The sequence below is a fragment of the Tachyglossus aculeatus genome, chromosome 3 (genome assembly GCF_015852505.1).
Source record: "Tachyglossus aculeatus isolate mTacAcu1 chromosome 3, mTacAcu1.pri, whole genome shotgun sequence".
In the NCBI taxonomy this organism is placed as follows: Eukaryota; Metazoa; Chordata; class Mammalia; order Monotremata; family Tachyglossidae; genus Tachyglossus; species Tachyglossus aculeatus.
In genome coordinates this window covers 25,636,739-25,657,969 of record NC_052068.1, presented here as the reverse complement: position 1 = coordinate 25,657,969, position 21,231 = coordinate 25,636,739, and the positions used below count along the sequence as shown (strand labels likewise).

The following is a 21,231-nucleotide window of genomic DNA, read 5'->3' as shown; positions in this document are numbered from 1 at the left end:
GCGAGCCCGCTGTTGGGTAGGGACCGTCTCTAGTTCATCATCATCGTCAATCGTATTTATTGAGCGCTCACTGTGTGCAGAGCACTGTACTAAGCGCTTGGGAAGTACAAGTTGGCAACATATAGAGACAGTCCCTACCCAATAGTGGGCTCACAGTCTAAAAATAGTGGGCTCACAGTGTAGATGTTGCCAACTTGGACTTCCCAAGTGCTTAGTCCAGTGCTCTGCACACAGTAAGCGCCCAATAACTACGACTGAATGAATGAATAAATGAAAGGAATGCATTTCTATTTTATGTTTCGAAGTTTCATTTGGAGACTTGTTTGCCACCCAACAGGTAGTGCTTTTCTAAGTAGTCTCTGATTCTAAACTGAATTATAGATCTGATAGATGTAAGACCTGGGAAACTCCCCTGTCTTTAATCCCCAGACACCTCTCCTGCATCAGATCACGGCCACTAAATACAGTTAAATATTAAATATTAAATACAGTTAGTTATTTTTCCTTCTCGGCTGTGCAACTAGCTGTGCCAGAAAAGTCATTTAACCAATCCCCAAACCTCCCCTCCGCTTTTCTTTCTGATGAACTGTTTAGCCAGTCTGTGTGAGGATAATTAAAGTCTCTGGACTTCTCTCCTTCAAGATGGTTGCTACACTGATCGCATTGAAGGCCCAAGACATTTTTAGAGTTCGTCCACTCATTCTTTCATTCATTTATTCATTTAATCGTATTTATTGAGGGCTTATCGTGTGCAGAGCACTGTACTAAGCGCTGGGGAGAGTGCAATACAACAATAAACAGACACATTCCCTGTCCACTCCCATGAAGTATTAATTTCCCTCCTGGATGATAGATTTGTGGCAGGAATGCCCATCGGATCTAAATGCTATACCATTTTTCAGTTTCGCCTAGCACAGTGCTCTGCACACAGTAAGCGCTCGATAAAGACGATTGAAGGAATGAATGAATAATGATAATTTTCTTAAGAATTGGCAACTGTGTGGCCAACTTGTACTTCCCAAGTGCTTAGTACAGTGCTCTGCACACAGTATGCGCTCGATAAATACGATTGAATGAATGAATGAATAATGATAATTTTCTTAAGAATTGGCAACTGTGTGGCCAACTTGTACTTCCCAAGCGCTTAGTCCAGTGCTCTGCACACAGTAAGCGCTCAATAAATACGACTGATTGATTGATTGATTGGAAGTTTAAGGGTATGCCTAAATTGGGGCAGTTTTTCCAATTTACCCAAGACTCTATTCAGGAAGAAGGGCCATTTTAGAAAAGGGTGTTGCTGGCTTCTGTGCCATCGTCAATCAATTGCATTTCCTGAGCACTTACTGGGTACCAGAGCTCTGTACTAAACAGGGTGGAGGTGGTTTTGTGCAATAATTTCAGATTTCTAGGACTTGAGTCTCAGCTCCCCCTTTACGACTGTGAGCCCACTGTTGGGTAGGGACTGTCTCTATATGTTGCCAATTTGTACTTCCCAAGCGCTTAGTACAGTGCTCTGCACACAGTAAGCGCTCAATAAATACGATTGATTGATTGATGATTTGGGAGAGTACACTATAACAGAATTAATAGGTTCCCTGCCCGCAAGAAGCTGAGCAGCATGTTTGGGCTTGGCCTGATGGTCAATAGGTGAAATAGCAGCAGCTTTCCCGCAGATGATGCTGGAGGAATTGCAGAGAAAGAAATATTCCCTTTAATTGATTAACAAAATCAATTCTTCAATTGATTGATTGATTGATTGATTCCCTCAGTTGGCACCTTTGTTTATTTGTGTGTACCCCCATCCTTTGCCTGGCATTGATCTTAGGTGACTGCCAGCTATGCTGGAACAGTGCTTTGCACATAATAAGCGCTTAACAAATGCCATCATTATTATTTGATGGCCACGAAGTATTATTGTTTCACAGTTCAGCTACCTCCCTGAGGTCAGGCGGTTTCCTACAGCTAGCAGCAGTAGTAATAATAATAATAATAATAATAATAATAATAATAATGGCATTTATTAGGCGCTTACTATGCGCAAAGCACTGTTCTAAGCGAGTGCTTAGAACTGTGCTCAGCGCTCAGAACAGTGCTTTGCGCATAGTAAGCACTTAATAAATGCCATTATTATTATTATTATTATTATTATTATTATTATTATTAAAGGGTGCAGCTCCGAATGCATAGGCAACAGAGATGGGAAAGGAATCTTTCAGCAAGGAGGCTGATGCAGTAATAATAATAATGATGGCATTTGTTAAGTGCTTAGTATGTGCGAAGCACTGTTCTAAGCGCTGGGGGGGATACAAGGTGATCAGGTTGTCCCACGGGGGGGCTCACCGTCTTCATCCCCATTTTACAGATGAGGGAACTGAGGCTTAAGTGACTTGCCCAAGGTCACACAGCAGACATATGATGGAGCCGGGATTAGAACCCATGACCTCCGACTCCCAAGCCCGGGCTCTTCCCACTGAGCCACGCTGCTTCTCAATACTTCTCAATAATATAAATAATAGTAGTATGAATTGCTGCTTCTCAGTAATATAAATAAACAAACTGTGGCTAGGTATTTAAGTGCTCTGGGGCGTGAGGGTGAATATCAAGTGCTTAGAACAGTTCTCAGCGCTTAGAACAGTGCTTTGCACATAGTAAGCACTTAATAAATGCTATTATTATTATTATTATTATTATTATAGGGTACAGCTCCAAATGCATAGGCAACAGAGATGGGAGAGGAATCTTTCAGCAAGGAGGCTGATGCAGTAATAATAATAATGATGGCATTTGTTAAGTGCTTACTATGTGCAAAGCACTGTTCTAAGCGCTGGGAGGATACAAGGTGATCAGGTTGTCCCACGGGGGGCTCACAGTCTTCATCCCCATTTTACAGATGAGGGAACTGAGGCCCAGAGAAGTGAAGTGACTTGACCAAGGTCACACAGCAGACATGTGGTGGAGCCGGGATTAGAACCCATGACCTCTGGCTCCCGAACCAGTGCTCTTTCCACTGAGCCACGCTGCTGCTCCTACAGTAGTCACGGTAGGATGTGGTAAACGCTTAGATCAGCGGGATCTCATAGCTTGGTCGAAAAGGGTATTCATTCATTCATTCATTCATTCATTCAATCGTATTTATTGAGCACTTACTGTGGGCAAAGCACTGTACTAAGCGCTTGGGAAGGACAAGCGCATCCCCCTCGTCCCCCTCTCCATCCCCCGCGTCTTACCTCCTTCCCTTCCCCACAGCACCTGTATATATGTATATCTGTTTGTACATATTTATTACTCTATTTATTTATTCATTTTACTTGTACATATCTATTCTATTTTATTTTGTTAACATGTTTGGTTTTGTTGTCTGTCTCCCCCTTCTAGACTGTGAGCCCACTGTTGGGTAGGGACCTTCTCTAGATGTTGTCAGCTTGGACTTCCCAAGCGCTTAGTACAGTGCTCTGCACACAGTAAGCGCTCAATAAATACGATTGATTGATTGATTGATGTTAAATAGGCAGTTTCTGTGGGGTGGTGAGGATGGAAGCCAGATTGGAAGAGGTCATGGAGAGAGGTGGGAGAGAAGAGTGGAGCCAGTGGGTGTGAACAACTTGCTTGAGGAGTTTGGAAAGGAATGATAATAATAATAATAATAATAATGATAATAATAATGGCATTTGTTAAGCACTTACTATGTCGTGGCTCAGTGGAAAGAGCCCGGGCTTTGGAGTCAGAGGTCAGGGGTTCAAATCCCCGCTCCACCAATTGTCAGCTCTGTGACTTTGGGCAAGTCACTTCACTTCTCTGGGCCTCAGTGACCTCATCTGTAAAATGGGGATTAACCCTGGGAGCCCCCCGTGGGACAACCTGATCACCCTGTAACCTCCCCAGTGCTTAGAACAGTGCTCTGCACATAGTAAGTACTTAATAAATGCCATCATTATTATTATTATGTGCAGAGCACTGTTCTAAGCGCTGGGGTGGATACAAGGTGATCGGATTGTCCCGTGGGGCTCACAGTCTTCATCCCCATTTTAAAGATGAGGTAACTGAGGCATGGAGAAGTGAAGTGACTTGCCCAAAGTCACACAGCTGACAGTTGGTGGAGCCGGGATTTGAACCCATGACCTCTGACTCCCAAGCCCGTGCTCTTTCCATTGAGCCACGCTGCTTCGATGGGGGCTATGGATACATACATGCATCAATGTCAGTCAATCAATGGTATGTATTGAGTGCTTACTGTGTGCAGAGCATAGTACTAAGTGCTTAGGAGAGCGTGGCTCAGTGGAAAGAGCCCGGGCTTTGGAGTCAGAGGTCATGGGTTCAAATCCTGGCTCCGCCACATGTTTGCTGTGTGACCTCGGGCAAGTCACTTAACTTCTCTGAGCCTCGGTTACCTCATCTGTAAAATGGGGATTGACTGTGAGCCCCATGTGGGACAACCTGATCACGTTATATCCCCCAGCGCTTAGAACAGTGCTTTGCACATAGTAAGCGCTTAACAAATGCCATCATTATTATTATTACAATATAGCATACATGCTAGAGACGGCCGTTGGGTTGGTATGACTTGGGGTGTGGGAATTAGCGGAGAAGACGTATATAGGTCTGTACGTATTTCTTACTCTATTTATTTATTTTACTTGTACATATCTATTGTATTTATTTTATTTTGTTAATATGTTTGGTTTTGTTCTCTGTCTCCCCCTTCTAGACTGTGAGCCCACTGTTGGGCAGGGACCGTCTCTATATGTTGCCGACTTGGACTTCCCAAGCGCTTAGTACAGTGCTCTGCACACAGTAAGTGCTCAATAAATACGATTGATGATGATGACTGTCTCTATATGTTGCCGACTTGGACTTCCCAAGCGCTTAGTACAGTGCTCTGCACACAGTAAGCGCTCAATAAATACGATTGATTGATTGATTGATTGAGCCCACTGTTGGGTAGGGACCGTCTCTATATGTTGCCGACTTGGGCTTCCCAAGCACTTAGTACAGTGCTCTGCACACAGTAAGCACTCAATAAATACGATTGATTGATCGATTGATTGGAGGAGTTGGAATTTACAGAGAGCTTTGAAGGTGGGGAGGACTGAGGCTGGTGAATTTGTGGAAGAGCAGTCAAGAGATGCCCAGGAGAAAAAAAATTCCTAGACTAGGAAAAAGAGGAGTAAAGGGAGGAATTTTTACAAGGAACTTCTCAGCCCCCGCCACCAACCAACGACGGGACCATCGTAATCGAGATACCTCACCCAACCCCAACGCACAAAAAACTTCGTGCTCCGAAGCGGCCGTTCTGGGATCCTATTTTGGGTCGAATAATCAAGCACTGAAAAAATTGCTTTTCTAGGAATATGAAAGCCAGTTAGAGAAGGACCTACCCGTTACGGATGCCAACGCTATTATTTCTCATAGGAGCCATTCTTCCAACTTAATGAGGAAGGTAAGAGCAATATATTTGCTTATTGATATTTACACATTTTCTTTTTTTTTATAGGATCGGGTTCAATTGGACCACTTTCGTGTGATCCACTCAAACACGATCTTTTTGGCCACTTGTAACACAATCTTAAAATTTATGCCACTGAAAAGGGAGAGGGAATAAAACCCTAGCCATTACAGAGCCACCTTTCTCATTTGAATGCATCTTCTAAACTTCCGAGTTGCTTTCATATATTGATTCTGTGTACTCTAGACTGCCACAGGAAATATTTTAATGTAGATTTATCTGCCTTTATGTCTACTATGAACTTGGTCGTATTCTGCGTACTCTAGACTTCCACAGGAAATATTTTAATGTAGATTTACCTGCCTTTTACTATGAACTTGGTCGTATTCTGTGTACTCTAGACTTCCACAGGAAATATTTTATTGTATATTTACCTGCCTTTTACTATGAACTTGGTCGTATTCTGTGTACTCTAGACTTCCACAGGAAATATTTTAATGTATATTTACCTGCCTTTTACTATGAACTTGGTCATATTCTGCCTACTCTAGACTTCCACAGGAAATATTTTAATGTATATTTACCTGCCTTTTACTATGAACTTGGTCGTATTCTGTGTACTCTAGACTTCCACAGGAAATATTTTATTGTATATTTACCTGCCTTTTACTATGAACTTGGTCGTATTCTGCGTACTCTAGACTTCCACAGGAAATATTTTAATGTATATTTACCTGCCTTTTACTATGAACTTGGTCATATTCTCTGTACTCTAGACTTCCACAGGAAATATTTTAATGTAGATTTACCTGCCTTTATGTCTACTATGAACTTGGTCATATTCTGTGTACTCTAGACTTCCACAGGAAATATTTTAATGTAGATTTACCTGCCTTTATGTCTACTATGAACTTGGTCGTATTCTGTGTACTCTAGACTTCCACAGGAAATATTTTAATGTAGATTTACCTGCCTTTTACTATGAACTTGGTCATATTCTGTGTACTCCAGACTTCCACAGGAAATATTTTAATGTATATTTACCTGCCTTTATGTCTACTATGAACTTGGTCATATTCTGTGTACTCTAGACTTCCACAGCAAATATTTTAATGTAGATTTACCTGCCTTTTACTATGAACTTGGTCGTATTCTATGTACTCTAGACTTCCACAGGAAATATTTTAATGTAGATTTACCTGCCTTTATGTCTACTATGAACTTGGTCGTATTCTGTGTACTCTAGACTTCCACAGGAAATATTTTAACGTATATTTACCTGCCTTTATGTCTACTATGAACTTGGTCGTATTCTGTGTACTCTAGACTTCCACAGGAAATATTTTAATGTAGATTTACCTGCCTTTTACTATGAACTTGGTCGTATTCTGCGTACTCTCGACTTCCACAGGAAATATTTTAATGTAGATTTACCTGCCTTTTACTATGAACCTGGTCGTATTCTGTGTACTCTAGACTTCCACAGGAAATATTTTAATGTAGATTTACCTGCCTTTTACTATGAACCTGGTCGTATTCTGTGTACTCTAGACTTCCACAGGAAATATTTTAATGTAGATTTACCTGGCTTTACCTGACTTGGGTGTTGATGCTTTAAGCCCTTACCTCACAGTACTTATTTAAATATTGCAATGGTTTACTATTTCTCCATTCCTAAGCTATTTTACCCCTCTCAGGGTCATACCTGGAGAGTTTCCAGTACTCTCCCGGTCCCGACTACAGGAGGGAGAGTCAAGCAGAGGCCTACCCATTCCATTTCTTTTAGACTGTGAGCCCACTGTTGGGTAGGGAATGTCTCTATATGTTGCCAATTTGTACTTCCCAAGCGCTTAGTACAGTGCTCTGCACATAATAAGCGCTCAATAAATACGATTGATGATGATGATGATTTCTAGCTCGGGTAGTGGCTAGTGAGTGGAAGGAAACCAGCTACTAGTCAAAACTTACGTGTGTCAGGCAGCAGCAGCATGGGAAAGTCGAGGGCGGAGACTTAAGTTTAATCAATCAATCAATCAATCGTATTTATTGAGCGCTTACTGTGTGCAGAGCACTGTACTAAGCGCTTGGGAAGTACAAGTTGGCAGCATATAGAGACAGTCCCTACCCAACAGTGGGCTCACAGTCTAGAAGGGGGAGAGTTTTCCATGCGAAAGGAGGCCTTGGTAAACCACTTCCGTGCAGATGGAGCGAGACATTCTGGGAGAGACGTGTCCATGACGTCAATATGGATCGGACACGACTCGATGGCGTAAGACGGCAACGAAACTATTTAATGTCCGTCCGCCCCTTATAGACTCTATGCTCCCTGTGGGCAGGGATCATGTCTACCATCTGGACGCCGGGACCTGCGCACTACAATGAGGCGCAGAGAAGTGAAGTGACTTGGCCAAGGTCACACGGCAGACAAGTGGCGAAGCCGGAATTAGAACCCTTGTCCTCCGACTCCCAAGTGCTTAGTATTGTCCCAATCAATCAATCAATCAATCAATCATATTTATTGAGCGCTTACTGTGTGCAGAGCACTGTACTAAGCGCTTGGTAAGTACAAGTCGGCAACACATAGAGAGTCCCTACCCAACAGCGGGCTCACAGTCTAGAAGGGGGAGACGGACAACAAAACCAAACATACTAACAAAATAAAATAAATAGAATAGATATGTACAAGTAAGATAAATAAATAGAATAATACATATGTACAAAAATATATACATATATACAGGTGCTGTGGGGAAGGGAAGGAGGCAAGATGGGAGGGATGGAGAGGGGGACGAGGGGGAGAGACCACAGTGAGGTAACTGAGGCCCAGAGGAGTGAAGTGACTTGCCCGAAGTCACACAGCTGACAGCTGGCGGAGCCGGGATTTGAACCCACGACTCTCACAAGGTCATGCAACAGGTGGCAGAGCCCAAATTGGAAGCCAGTTTCTCTATCTCCCAGCTTTTTCAACCGGGACAAGCTGCTCTTTAATAAAAGCAAAAAGGAATAACAGTGATAGGCATAGAGCGCTTACTAAGTGTCAAGCCCTTTACTAGACGCTGGGGTAGATGCAAATTAACTGGATACAATCCCTGACCCTCGTAGGGGAGGGAGAACAGTTATTTAATCCCTCTTACAGCTGAGAAAATGCACTTTATTAAGTTAATAGATGCCAAAGAAGGGCAGGGATTCATGCTTGTACATATTTACTCTTGTACATATTTACAATTCTATTTATTTAATTTTGTTAATATATTTTGTTTTTTTGTCTGTCTCCCCCTTCTAGACTGTGAGCCCGTTGTTGGGTAGGGACCGTCTTTAGATGTTGCCAACTTGTATTTCCCAAGCGCTTAGTACAGTGCTCTGCACACAGTAAGCGCTCAATAAATACGATTGAATGAATGAATGAATGAATGAATGAATACCATTCATTCTGTTGTACTTTCCCAAGAGCTTAGTACAGTGCTCTTCATACACAGGTGCCCAATAAATACTAGATCTAGGTATTTCAAGGTTATCAATACTTTAATTTTTTTTCTAGGTAGGAATCACAAATGTTAAATAGAAAAACATTTAGAGGTAGGTTACTTGATTCTGATTCTGTTTTTTGATGATATTAATTGACAAGGGATGGTTTAACTGCAGACCTAAATGTAGGCAAATGAGTGAACTAGGAAAACCTAGATATTCTCTCAGTTCATCTGATGTAATTCTGTGGTTAGTTTGGAGCATATAAAGACTGATCTTAGTTTTAAATGCCCAAGATGTGGTTCTAAAATATCCCTAATTATCACTGTTTTTTTTTTTTTTTCAGATGAGGACGCTGGTTCTGAAAAAAGTCACCAAAGTTAGCAATAAATTTCATCTTTCAGATATGGTGACAGATTATGAAGAAATCGTATCTGCCAGGTACACACTGAAAAAGGAGCAATATAAAAACAATGATCTTTTTAAAACATTTACCACTTTCCTTTTAAAAACTGTTCAAATGGAAAAGGTGTTGGCAAATCTGAGTCAGTTTTCAGAATTCCGTCATCACGCCCTTACTTTGAATTTTACTTTGAAGTTGTGAATTGTTTTTCAAAATGCTGATGGAAATTTCAGAATATAGCGCTTGGGAGAGTAAAAGAGAAGCAGCGTGGCTCAGTGGAAAGAGCCCGGGCTTTGGGGGCAGAGGTCATGGGTTCAAATCCAGGCTCCGCCACTTGTCAGCTGTGTGACTTTGGGCAAGTCACTTCACTTTTCTGTGCCTCAGTTACCTCACCTGTAAAATGGGGGTGAAGACTGTGAGCCCCCCGTGGGACAACCTGATTGCCTTGTAACCTCCTCAGCGCTCAGAACAGTGCTTTGCACATAGTAAGTGCTTAATAAATGCCATCATTATTATTATTTGGAGGCAGAGGTCATGGGTTCAAATCCAGGCTCTGCCACTTGTCAGCTGTGTGACTTTGGGCAAGTTACTTCACTTCTTTGTGCCTCAGTTACCTCATCTGTAAAATGGAGATGAAGACTGTGAGTGCCCCGTGGGACAACCTGATTGCCTTGTAACCTCCTCAGCGCTCAGAACAGTGCTTTGCACATAGTAAGCGCTTAATAAATGCCATCATTATTATTATTATTTGGAGGCAGAGGTCATGGGTTCAAATCCAGGCTCCGCTACTTGTCAGCTGTGTGACTTTGGGCAAGTCACTTCACTTCTCTGCGCCTCAGTTACCTCATTTGTAAAACGGGGATGAAGACTGTGAGCCCCCCGTGGGACAACCTGATCACCTTGTAACCTCCCCAGCGCTTAGAACAGTGCTCTGCACATAGTAAGCGCTTAACAAATGCTATTATTATTGAGAAGCAGCGTGGCTCGGTGGAAAGAGCCCGGGCTGTGGAGTCCGAGGTCAGGGGTTCAAATCCCGGCTGCGCTAATTGTCAGCTGGGTGACTTTGGGCAAGCCACTTCACTGCTCTGGGCCTCAGTTCCCTCATCTGTAAAATGGGGATTAAGACAGCGAGCCCCCCCCGTGGGACAACCTGATCACCCTGTAACCTCCCCGGCGCTTAGAATAGTGCTTTGCACATAGTAAGCGCTTAATAAGCGCCATCATTATTATTCTGATTATCATTAAAATATTACTGAGCTGGCAGACACATTCCCTGTCCACAGCGAGCTTACGGTCTAGATGATTTCTCAGCTAGTTCCTTTTCATCTCTAAATGCATTTTTTACCCTCTGTGCCCAAACCAATTTCATATATTTGGAGTTTCATATATATATTCATTATACATGAAATATATATGAAATATATATGAAAATATATTTCATATATTTGAAGTGGAGGGGTCTGATGCAGAGCAGAGTTTTCCAACTGTGTGACTCCATATCTGGGCAGCATGGATGGAAAGCGACAGGCCTCAGAGGGGATAATTTCATTTACAAAAGAAAAAACAGGCCGTTCAGGGGGTAAAATCCATGAGGACTGCGATCGGAAGTTTTCCGTTCTTTTGTCTCCTCCCAGCTAGTTCCGCTTTTCTGCGTAGCGCGGGAATTCAATAAGTACCACTGATTGATTGATATTGTGCCGAAATTGGAAGTTAATATGGGTTCATACGGTTCCTCATTTTGACCTTCATTTAGCCAGTTGAAGGAAGCAATTTGTAAACTCGTTAAACGGAGGAGAAATTTAAAACCGCAGAGAAAAGAAAGGAAAACAGTTGCGGCCCAGACCGTCTCTGATGGTGACATCAAAATTCTGATTCGAATTTCGAGAGGTTACAATATTCCATCCCGGAAATCAACGGTTAGTAGGTAAGAAACTAGTCATATTTATGTTGCTAACTTGTACTTCCCAAGCGCTTAGTACAGTGCCCTGCACACAGTAAGCGCTCAATAAATACGATTGATTGATTGATTGATTGATTTAAAGAAACTAATGTGAAGGGCTAAATTTCCTCCAAGCCAATGAGCAAAAAAATCTACCTTTTCACTACCTTTTCACTTTGAGAAGCAGTGTGGCTCAGTGGAAAGAGCCCGGGCTTTGGAGTCAGAGGTCAGGGGTTCAAATTCTGGCTCCGCCAATTGTCAGCTGTGTGACTTCGGGCAAGTCACTTCACTTCTCTGTGCCTCAGTTCACTCATCTGTAAAATGGGGATTAAGACTGTGAGCCCCCCATGGGATAACCTGATCACCTTGTAACCTCCCCAGCGCTTAGAACAATGTTTTGCACATAGTAAAAGCGCTTTATAAATGCCGTGATTATTATAATTATTATTACAAATGATCTGAATGATTGAAAACAAAAATTTTCTCTGGTCTCATTTACTCGGATTCATTCATTCATTCAATCGTACTTATTGAGCACTTACTGTGTGCAGAGAACTGTACTAAGCGCTTGGGAAGTCCAAGTTGGCAACACTTAGAGACGGTCCCTACCCAACAGCGGGCTCGCAGTCTAGAATGAAAGTAAGCTCTTAAGGATTTACAAATCAGTTTTTTTTTAATGGTATTTGTTAAGCGCTTACTATGTGCCATAGTGCTTAGGAGAAGCAGCGTGGCTCAGTGGAAAGAGCACGGGCTTTGGAGTCAGAAGTCACGGGTTCAAATCCCAGCTCTGCTAATTGTCAGCTGTGTGACTTTGGGCAAGTCACTTAATTTCTCCGTGCCTCAGTTACCTCATCTGTAAAATGGGGATTAAGCCTGTGAGCCCCCTGTGGGGCAACCTGATTGCCTTGTAACTTCCCCAGCGCTTAGAACGGTGCTTTGCACATAGTAAGCACTTAATAAATGCCATTATTATTATTGAAGCAGCGTGGCTAAATGGAAAGAGCACGGGCTTTGGAGTCAGAGGTCATGGGTTCGAATGCTGGCTCAGCCACATGTCTGCTGTGTGACCTCGGCAAGTCACTTAACTTCTCTGAGCCTCAGTTACCTCATCTGTAAAATGGGGATTAAGACTGTGAGCCCCACGTGGGACAACCTGATCACTTTGTATCCCCCCAAGTGCTTAGAACAGTGCTTTGCACATAGTAAGCGCTTAACAATGCCAACATCATCATCATCATGTGCCAGGCACTATACTAAGCGCTGGGGTAGATACAAGCCAGTCAGGTTGGACTTAGTCCATGTCCCACATAGGACTCACGGTCTTCATCCTCGTTTTACAGATAAGGTAACTGAGGTCCAGAGAAGTTCAGTGACTTGTCCAAGGTCACACAGCAGAGAAGTGCTTCCAGGGAAGCAGCGTGGCTCAGTGGAAAGAGCCCGGTCTTTGGAGTCAGAGGTCATGGGTTCGAATCCCGACTCTGCCAATTGTCAGCTGTGTGACTTTGGGCAAGTCACTTGACTTCTCTGGGCCTCAGTTCCCTCATCTGTAAAATGGGGAGTAAGGCTGTGAGCCCCCTGTGGGACAACCTGATCATCTTGTAACCTCCCCAGCGCTTAGAACAGTGCTTTGCACATAGTAAGTGCTTAATAAATGCTATTATTATTATTATTATTATTATTATTATTATTATTATTATTATTAAAGTGGCAGAGCCGGGATTAGAGCCCAGGCCCTTCTAACGCCCAGGCCGGTGCTCCATCTACTAGGTCATGCTGCTTCTCTATTTATTTCCAGATAGTTTGCTAGTGCAGACCGTGTTGATCTGTCTTTCCCTGTCTGGAGCAGGGAAACAGTACGTATCTATTCTATTTATTTTATTTTGTTAATATGTTTGGTTTTGTTGTCTGTTTCCCCCTTCTAGACTGTGAGCCCACTGTTGGGTAGGGACTGTCTCTAGATGTTGCCAACCTGGACTTCCCAAGCGCTTAGTACAGTGCTCTGCACACAGTAAGCGCTCAATAAATACGATTGATTGATTGACTAGTGTCCAGGGGAAGGGGCAGCATCCTTCCCCTACATCTGAGCCCCGGAGAACAGGAGCAGGGAGAGGAGTGTATATATGTCTATATGTTTGTACATATTTATTACTCTATTTATTTATTTTACTTGTACATATCTATTCTATTTATTTTATTTTGTTAATCTGTTTGGTTTTGTTGTCTGTCTCCCCCTTCTAGACTGTGAGCCCGCTGTTGGGTAGGGACCGTCTCTAGATGTTGCCAACTTGGACTTCCCAAGTGCTTAGTACAGTGCTCTGCACACCGTAAGTGCTCAATAAATACAATTGAATGAAATGAATCCCCACTATATATATATATATATATATATATATTTATTTATATATATATCCTGTATATATGTATATACGTTTGTACGTATTTATTACTCAATTTGTACATATTGATTGACTGATTGATTGATTGAGTGGAACGGCTCGCCCGACTGTTGAGGTCGAGGGCTCTTGGCTTGGCGTTGGGATTTCCAGGAAGCAGGGCATTTTTCCAGGGAAGTGATTTTGGATTTCATTCATTCAGTCATATTTATTGAGCGCTTACTGTGTGCAGAGCACTGTACTAAGTGTTTGGGAAGTACAAGTTGGCAACATGTAGAGACGGTCCCTACCCAACAGCGGGCTCACAGTCTAGAAGGGGGAGACAGACAACAAAACAAAACATATTAACAAAATGAAATGAATAGAATACATATGTACGAAGAAAATAAATAAATAAATAGAGTAATAAATATGTACAAACATATATGTAGGTGCTGTGGAGAAGGGAAGGAGGTAAGCCGGGGGGATGGGGAGTGGGAGGACGGGGAGAGGAAGGAGGGGGATTTGGGATATAATAATAATAAAGGTATTTGTTAAGCGCTTATTATGTGCAAAGCACTGTTCTAAGCACTGGGGGGGATACAGAGTGATCAGGTTGTCCCACGTGGGGCTCACAGTCGTCATCCCATTTTAATAATAATAATGATAATGATGGTATTTGTTAAGCACTTACTATGTGCAAAGCACTGTTCTAAGCGCTGGGGGGATACAAAGTGATCAGGTTGTCCCACGGGGGGCTCACAGTCTTAATCCCCATTTTAATAATAATAACGATAATGATGGTATTTGTTAAGCACTTACTATGTGCAAAGCACTGTTCTAAGTGCTGGGGGGGGGATACAAAGTGATCAGGTTGTCCCACGTGGGGCTCACAGTCTTAATCCCCATTTTAATAATAATAATGGTAATGATGGTATTTGTTAAGCACTTACTATGTGCAAAGCACTGTTCTAAGCGCTGGGGGAATACAAAATGATCAGGTTGTCCCACGCGGGGCTCACAGTCTTCACCCCCATTTTACAGATGAGGTCACTGAGGCCCAGAGCAGTGAAGTGACTTGCCCAAGGTCACCCAGCTGACAAGTGGCAGAGCCGGGATTCGAACCCACGACCTCTGACTCCCAAGCCCGGGCTCTTTCCATTGAGCCACGCTGCTTCTCTAATTAATATGGTATGGGCCCTCTCCATAAATCATCCTGGGAAGCAGCATAGCAACAGAGATTTGGGAGTCAGAAAGTCATGGGTTCCAATCCCGACTCCGCCGCATGTCTGCTGTGTGACCTTGGGCAGGTCACTTAACCTCTCTGGGCCTCGGTTCCCTCGTCTGTAAAATGGGGATTGAGACTGTGAGCCGCATATCTCCAACCTGATTTGCTTGTATCCACCCAGTGCTTAATACAGTGGCTGGCACATGGTAAGCGCTTAACAAATACCATAATTGTTATTAATTACTATTATTATCCTGGGGAGAAAATGTTTTGGAACCACTGCTTTAAACACAGGCAGTGTTTCTGCAAACCCAGGGTTACATTTGGGCTTTCCAGTGAAGAGTCAGCCGCTCAATTGGAGGAATAATTGTAAACATTCATCTTCTGTTTTGTAATGTTTTCTAATTTTATGTTTTAATATCTGAATTGCAAGTAGCCCTGACTGATGTGGCAATAAATATTTATGAAAAAAATCCTTCAAATGTATGTATCTCTGCTGTTTTTCTAAAGAAACCTGGAGGTACCTGGTTATTTGTTATCTTCCGTATCCTGGATCAGACATAAAGAATCAGTGACGACAAATGAACTCTTAAGTAAGGTATGTAGTGGGTGATCTGATAAAATATAATGTTAATCGTAACCTATGACATTAGCTTTTTCATTGATATAAAAGCATCAGTTTACGTGCTACTATCAGAAGCAAGTCATTCCATCGTATTTAGTGAGCGCTTACTGTGGGCAGAGCACTGTACTGAGCGCTCGGGAGAGTGTGATGTAACAGAAACACTCCCTGACTAGAATGAGGTTACAATCTGGGGGGGGGATAGATATTAATATATAGAAATAAATGACATATACATATACATATATACACATAATTACTCCATTTATTTATTTTACTTGTACATATTTATTCTATTTATTTTATTTGGTTTATATGTTTTGTTTTGTTCTCTGTCTCCCCCTTCTAGACTGTGAGCCCACTGTTGGGTAGGGACCGTCTCTAGATGTTGCCAACTTGTACTTCCCAAGCGCTTAGTACAGTGCTCTGCACACAGTAAGCGCTCAATAAATACGATTGAATGAATGAATGAATGAACTAACTGATTAAACCCTCTTTTCCTTTCCTTCCACTCCCTTCTGCGTCGCCCCGACTTGCTCCCTTTATTCACCCCCCCTGCTATCCGCACAGCGCTTATGTACGTATCTGTCATTTCAATCAATCAATCAATCGTATTTATTGAGTGCTTACTGTGTGCAGAGCACTGTACTAAGCGCTTGGAAAGTACAAGTTGGCAACATATGCCTCCATTCCTTCCTTTAATCGTATTTATTGAGCGCTTACTGTGTGCAGAGCACTGTACTAAGCGCTTGGGAAGGACAAGTTGGCAACATATGCCTCCATTCCTTCCTTCAATCGTATTTATTGAGCGCTTACTGTGTGCAGAGCACCGTACTAAGCGCTTGGGAAGTACAAGTTGGCAACATATGCCTCCATTCCTTCATTTAATCGTATTTAGTGAGCGCTTACTGTGTGCAGAGCACTGTACTAAGTGCTTGGGAAGTACAAGTTGGCAACATATGCCTCCATTCCTTCCTTCAATCGTATTTAGTGAGCGCTTACTGTGTGCAGAGCACTGTACTAAGCGCTTGGGAAGTACAAGTTGGCAATATATGCCTCCATTCCTTCATTCAGTCGTATTTATTGAGCGCTTACTGTGTGCAGAGCACTGTACTAAGCGCTTGGGAAGTACAAGTTGGCAGCATATGCCTCCATTCCTTCATTCAATCATATTTATTGAGCTCGTACTGCGTGCAGAGCACTGTACTGAGCGCTAGAGAAACAGCAGGCTGGCAAAATGAGCTGTCTTTCTCGTCAGTCAGTCGATAGTATTTATTGAGCGCCGTACGATGAGCTCAGGAGAGTGCAATATAACAGATACATTCCCTGCCCACAACGAGCTTGCAGTCTCCATTCGAAGCGCTGCTGCCGCAGCTGCTTCCATGGTCCATCCCATGGAGCAAGCTGAAATCGGGTTTGGTGAGACCCCCTGACCGTCTTTCAGGCGACAAGATACAGGGCTGACATTTGGGCACGGCCTGGATAAAGGAGCAGATATTCATTTTCTTCCCCCCTAACGGGTAAAACGCAGAAAACTCCCTGCGGGACTCTAACACGTCTTCGAAAATGTGCGTTGCATGTTTTAGGTCAATGTCCGGCCTTTTGTTGAAGTTTCTTTTCAGCACACGGTTTATCGAACTGATACTGTGGACGGATCTCATCCGTGTTGGAACGAAGAACTCATTCTGGATTTCAGGTAAATCGGAACCGATCCTCTGCCCCTTAATCAGTAAAACTAAAGGACCAAGGGTTTACTTAGTTCATTCATTCAGTAGTATTTATTGAGCGCTTACTGTGTGCAGCACACTGTACTAAGTGCTTGGGAAGTATAATTCAGCAACAGGGACAATCTCTGCCCACAGCGAACTGACATCTTTCCTTTGTATTCATTCATTCTTTCAGTCATATTTACTGAGCACTTACTGTGTGCAGAGCACTGTACTAAGCGCTTGGGAAGTACAAGTTGGCAATCAATCAATCGTATTTATTGAGCGCTTACTGTGTGCAGAGCACCGGACTAAGCGCTTGGGAAGTACAAGTTGGCAACATATAGAGACGGTCCCTACCCAACAGCAGGCTCACAGTCTAGAAGGGGGAGACAGACAACAAAACAAAACATATCAACAAACTAAAATAAATAGAATAAATATGTACAAGTAAAATAAATAGAGTAATAAATAGGTACAAACATATATACACAGTGACTTGAATATATATAGCACACCCCTCTAAATGTTAATCACACCAAAAATTTCATAACCCAGTTTTCTGGATATTCATTCATTCATTCATTCATTCAATCATATTTATTGAGCGCTTACTGAGTGCAGAGCACTGTACTAAGCGCTTGGGAAGTACAAGTTGGCAACATATAGAAACGGTCCCTACCCAACAGTGGGCTCACAGTCTAGAAGGGGGAGACAGACAACAAAACAAAACATATTAACAAAATAAAATAAATAGAATAAATATGTACAAGTAAAATAAATAGAGTAATAAATATGTACAAACATATATACATAGTGACTTGAATATATATAGCACACCCCTCTAAATGTTTATCACAACCAAAAATTTGGTAACCCAGTTTTCTGGATATGCATACGCTAGGTATCTAAGCATGGGGACTTTCCTTTTTTCAGAGCGGTAGTTGCCCCAAGTCAATAATAATAATAATAATAATAATAATAATAATAATAATGGCATTTATTAAGCGCTTACTATGTGCAAAACACTGTTCTAAGTGCTGGTGAGGTTACAAGGTGATCAGGTTGTCCCACGGGGGGCTCACAGCCTTCATCCCCATTTTACAGATGAGGTCACTGAGGCCCAGAGAAGTGAAGTGACTTGTCCAAAGTCACACAGCTGACAATTGGTGGAGCCAGGATTTGAACCCATGACCTCTGACTCCAAAGCCCATGCCCTTTCCACTGAGCCACGCTGCCTCTCTAAATCAATCAATTAATCAATGGTATTTATAATAGTAAGAATAAGAATGGCATGTATTAAGCGGTTACTATGTGCCGAGCACTGTTATAAACGCTTGGGAGGATACAAGGTGATCAGGTTGTCCCACGTGGGGCTCACAGTCCCAATATCCATTTTCCAGATGAGGTAACTGAGGCACAGAGAAGCCAAATGACCTGTCCAAAGTCACACAGCTGACAAGTGGCGGAGCCGGGATTTGAACCCATGACCTCTGACTCCAAAGCCACGCTCAGTGGCTTTGTATTATTTTGTACCACTTTATACCACTAGTATGTTTTCTCCCTCTCTGGACTGTGTAGTTCAGTCCTTGGCACATAGTGAGAATTTAACAAAAACCGTAATAATAATGATCATCATCATAATTATTTGCCTTTTAAGGCTAAATTCCCTTTGTCAAATAACTTTGGGCAAGATTGGGGTGTTTTTTTTTCCTTTGTCAATCAATCAGTAGTATCTATTGCACTCCTACTATGTGTGGAACACTGTGCTAAGCATTGGGGAGAGTACAATTAGAGGGAAGTGTCACGATCCCTGCCTTCAAGAAGCTACTAGTCTAAAGGGGGGAAGCAGCATGGCCTAGGGCCTGCTGCCCAGGCCTGAGAGTCAGAGGGACCTGGGTTCTAATCCCACTCTGCCACTTGTCTGCTGTGTGACCTTGGACAACTCACTCAACTTCTCTGTGCCTCAATTACCTCATCTGTAAAATGGGGATGAAGAGTGTGAGCCCCTTGTGGGACAGGGACTGTGTCCAACATGAATGTTGGGGTATCTACCCCAGTACTAAGTACAGTGCCTGGCACGTCGAAAGCGCTTGACAAATACTTGAAATCAGAAAAGATAAGGAGGAGAAAGAGTGGAGGAACGAATAGATGAATAAAGAAGTGATATATAAAATGACGAAAAAGATAAATGAGTGATATATAAAACAATATGTCTATATTATATATAAAAATGATGTTTATACAAGTGCTCAGAAAAGCTAAGGAGGAGAAAGAGTGGAGGAACGAACAGATGAATAAAGAGGTGATATATAAAATGACAAAAAAGATAAATAAGTGATATATAAAATGATATGCTATATTATATATAAAAATGATGTTTATACAAGTGCTCAGAAAAGCTAAGGAGGAGAAAGAGTGGAGGAACAAATAGATGAATAAATAAGTGATATATAAAATGACCAAAAAGATAAATGAGTGATATATAAAATAATACGTCTATATCATATATAAAAATGATGCTTATACAAGTGCCCAGAAAAGATAAGGAGGACAAAGAGTGGAGGAACGAATAGATGAATTAAGAAGTGATATATAAAATGACAAAAAAGATAAATGAATGCTATATAAAATAATATGTCTATATTATATATGAAAATGATGTTTATACAAGTGCTCAGAAAAGATAAGGAGGAGAAAGAGTGGAGGAAAGAATAGATGAATAAAGAAGTGATATATAAAATGACAAAAAAGATCAATGAGTGATATATAAAATATGTCTAAATTATATATACAAATGATGTTTATACAAGTGCTCAGAAAAGATAAGGAGGAGAAAGAGTGGAGGAGCGAATAGATGAATAAAGAAGTGACATATAAAATGACAAAAAAGATAAATGAGTGATATATAAAATAATAGGTGTATATTATATATAAAAATGATGTTTATACAAGTGCTCAGAAAAGCTAAGGAGGAGAAAGAGTGGAGGAACGAATAGATGAATAAAGAAGTGATATATAAAATGACAAAAAAGATCAATGAGTGATATATAAAATAATATGTCTACATTATATATAAAAATGATGTTTATACAAGTGCTCCAGGAGCTGTGGGTGGGTTGGGAGTATTGGGAAGAGCTGAAGGGGTCGAGAAATAGATGAAGGGTAGGCAGGGAGAGGCCAATTTGAGAAGAGAAGTGCCGGTGGTAGTGGTATTTGAGAGAAGAAACTTAATTGGGGACTGCTTCCTAAAAGATTTGGGATTGCAACCAGTAGGTGCTCAATAAATACTTTCAATTAATTAAAATTCTCCCACTCCCTCCCACCCCCCAATAAGCCTTCAGGCTGAGATTTAGGGGCAGTATGAGCCTGTGTCTAAGACCAAACAGTTTCCAAATAATGAAGCCAATTCTCTGATGGATATATAGGTATATATGTCTGTACATATTTATTACTCTATTTATTTATTTTACTTGTACATATCTATTCTATTTATTTTATTTTGTTAATATGTTTGGTTTGGTTGTCTCTCTCCCCCTTGTAGACTGTGAGCCCACTGTTGGGTAGGGACCGTCTCTAGATGTTGCCAACTTGGACTTCCCAAGTGCTTAGTCCAGTGCTCTGCACACAGTAAGTGCTCAATAAATATGATTGATTGATTGATTTTATTTGTACATATTTATTCTATTTATTTCATTTTGTTAATATGTTTTGCTTTGTTCTAGACTGTGAGCCCACTGTTGGGTAGGGACCGTCTCTAGATGTTGCCAACTTGTACTTCCCAAGCGCTTAGTCCAGTGCTCTGCACACAGTAAGCGCTCAATAAATACGATTGATTGATTTTATTTGTACATATTTATTCTATTTATTTTATTTTGTTAATATGTTTTGCTTTGTTCTCTGTCTCCCCCTTCTAGACTGTGAGCCCACTGTTGGGTAGGGACCGTCTCTAGATGTTGCCAACTTGGACATCCCAAGCGCTTAGTACAGTGCTCTACACACAGTAAGCGCTCAATAAATATGATTGATTGATTGATTTTATTTGTACATATT

General features: G+C 41.7%; 1 protein-coding gene across 1 annotated transcript in view; it reads left to right on the top strand.

The window, feature by feature from the left end:
• Window positions 1-21,231, top strand: part of CC2D2B (coiled-coil and C2 domain containing 2B) — a 154,875-nt gene that overhangs the window by 68,639 nt on the left and 65,005 nt on the right. Inside the window, exons 17-21 of the mRNA XM_038744430.1 lie at window positions 5,345-5,437; window positions 9,255-9,349; window positions 11,065-11,235; window positions 15,361-15,448; window positions 17,059-17,168. Of these exons, the coding sequence (XP_038600358.1) occupies window positions 5,345-5,437; window positions 9,255-9,349; window positions 11,065-11,235; window positions 15,361-15,448; window positions 17,059-17,168 (557 nt within the window). The remainder of the gene's footprint in view (window positions 1-5,344; window positions 5,438-9,254; window positions 9,350-11,064; window positions 11,236-15,360; window positions 15,449-17,058; window positions 17,169-21,231) is intronic.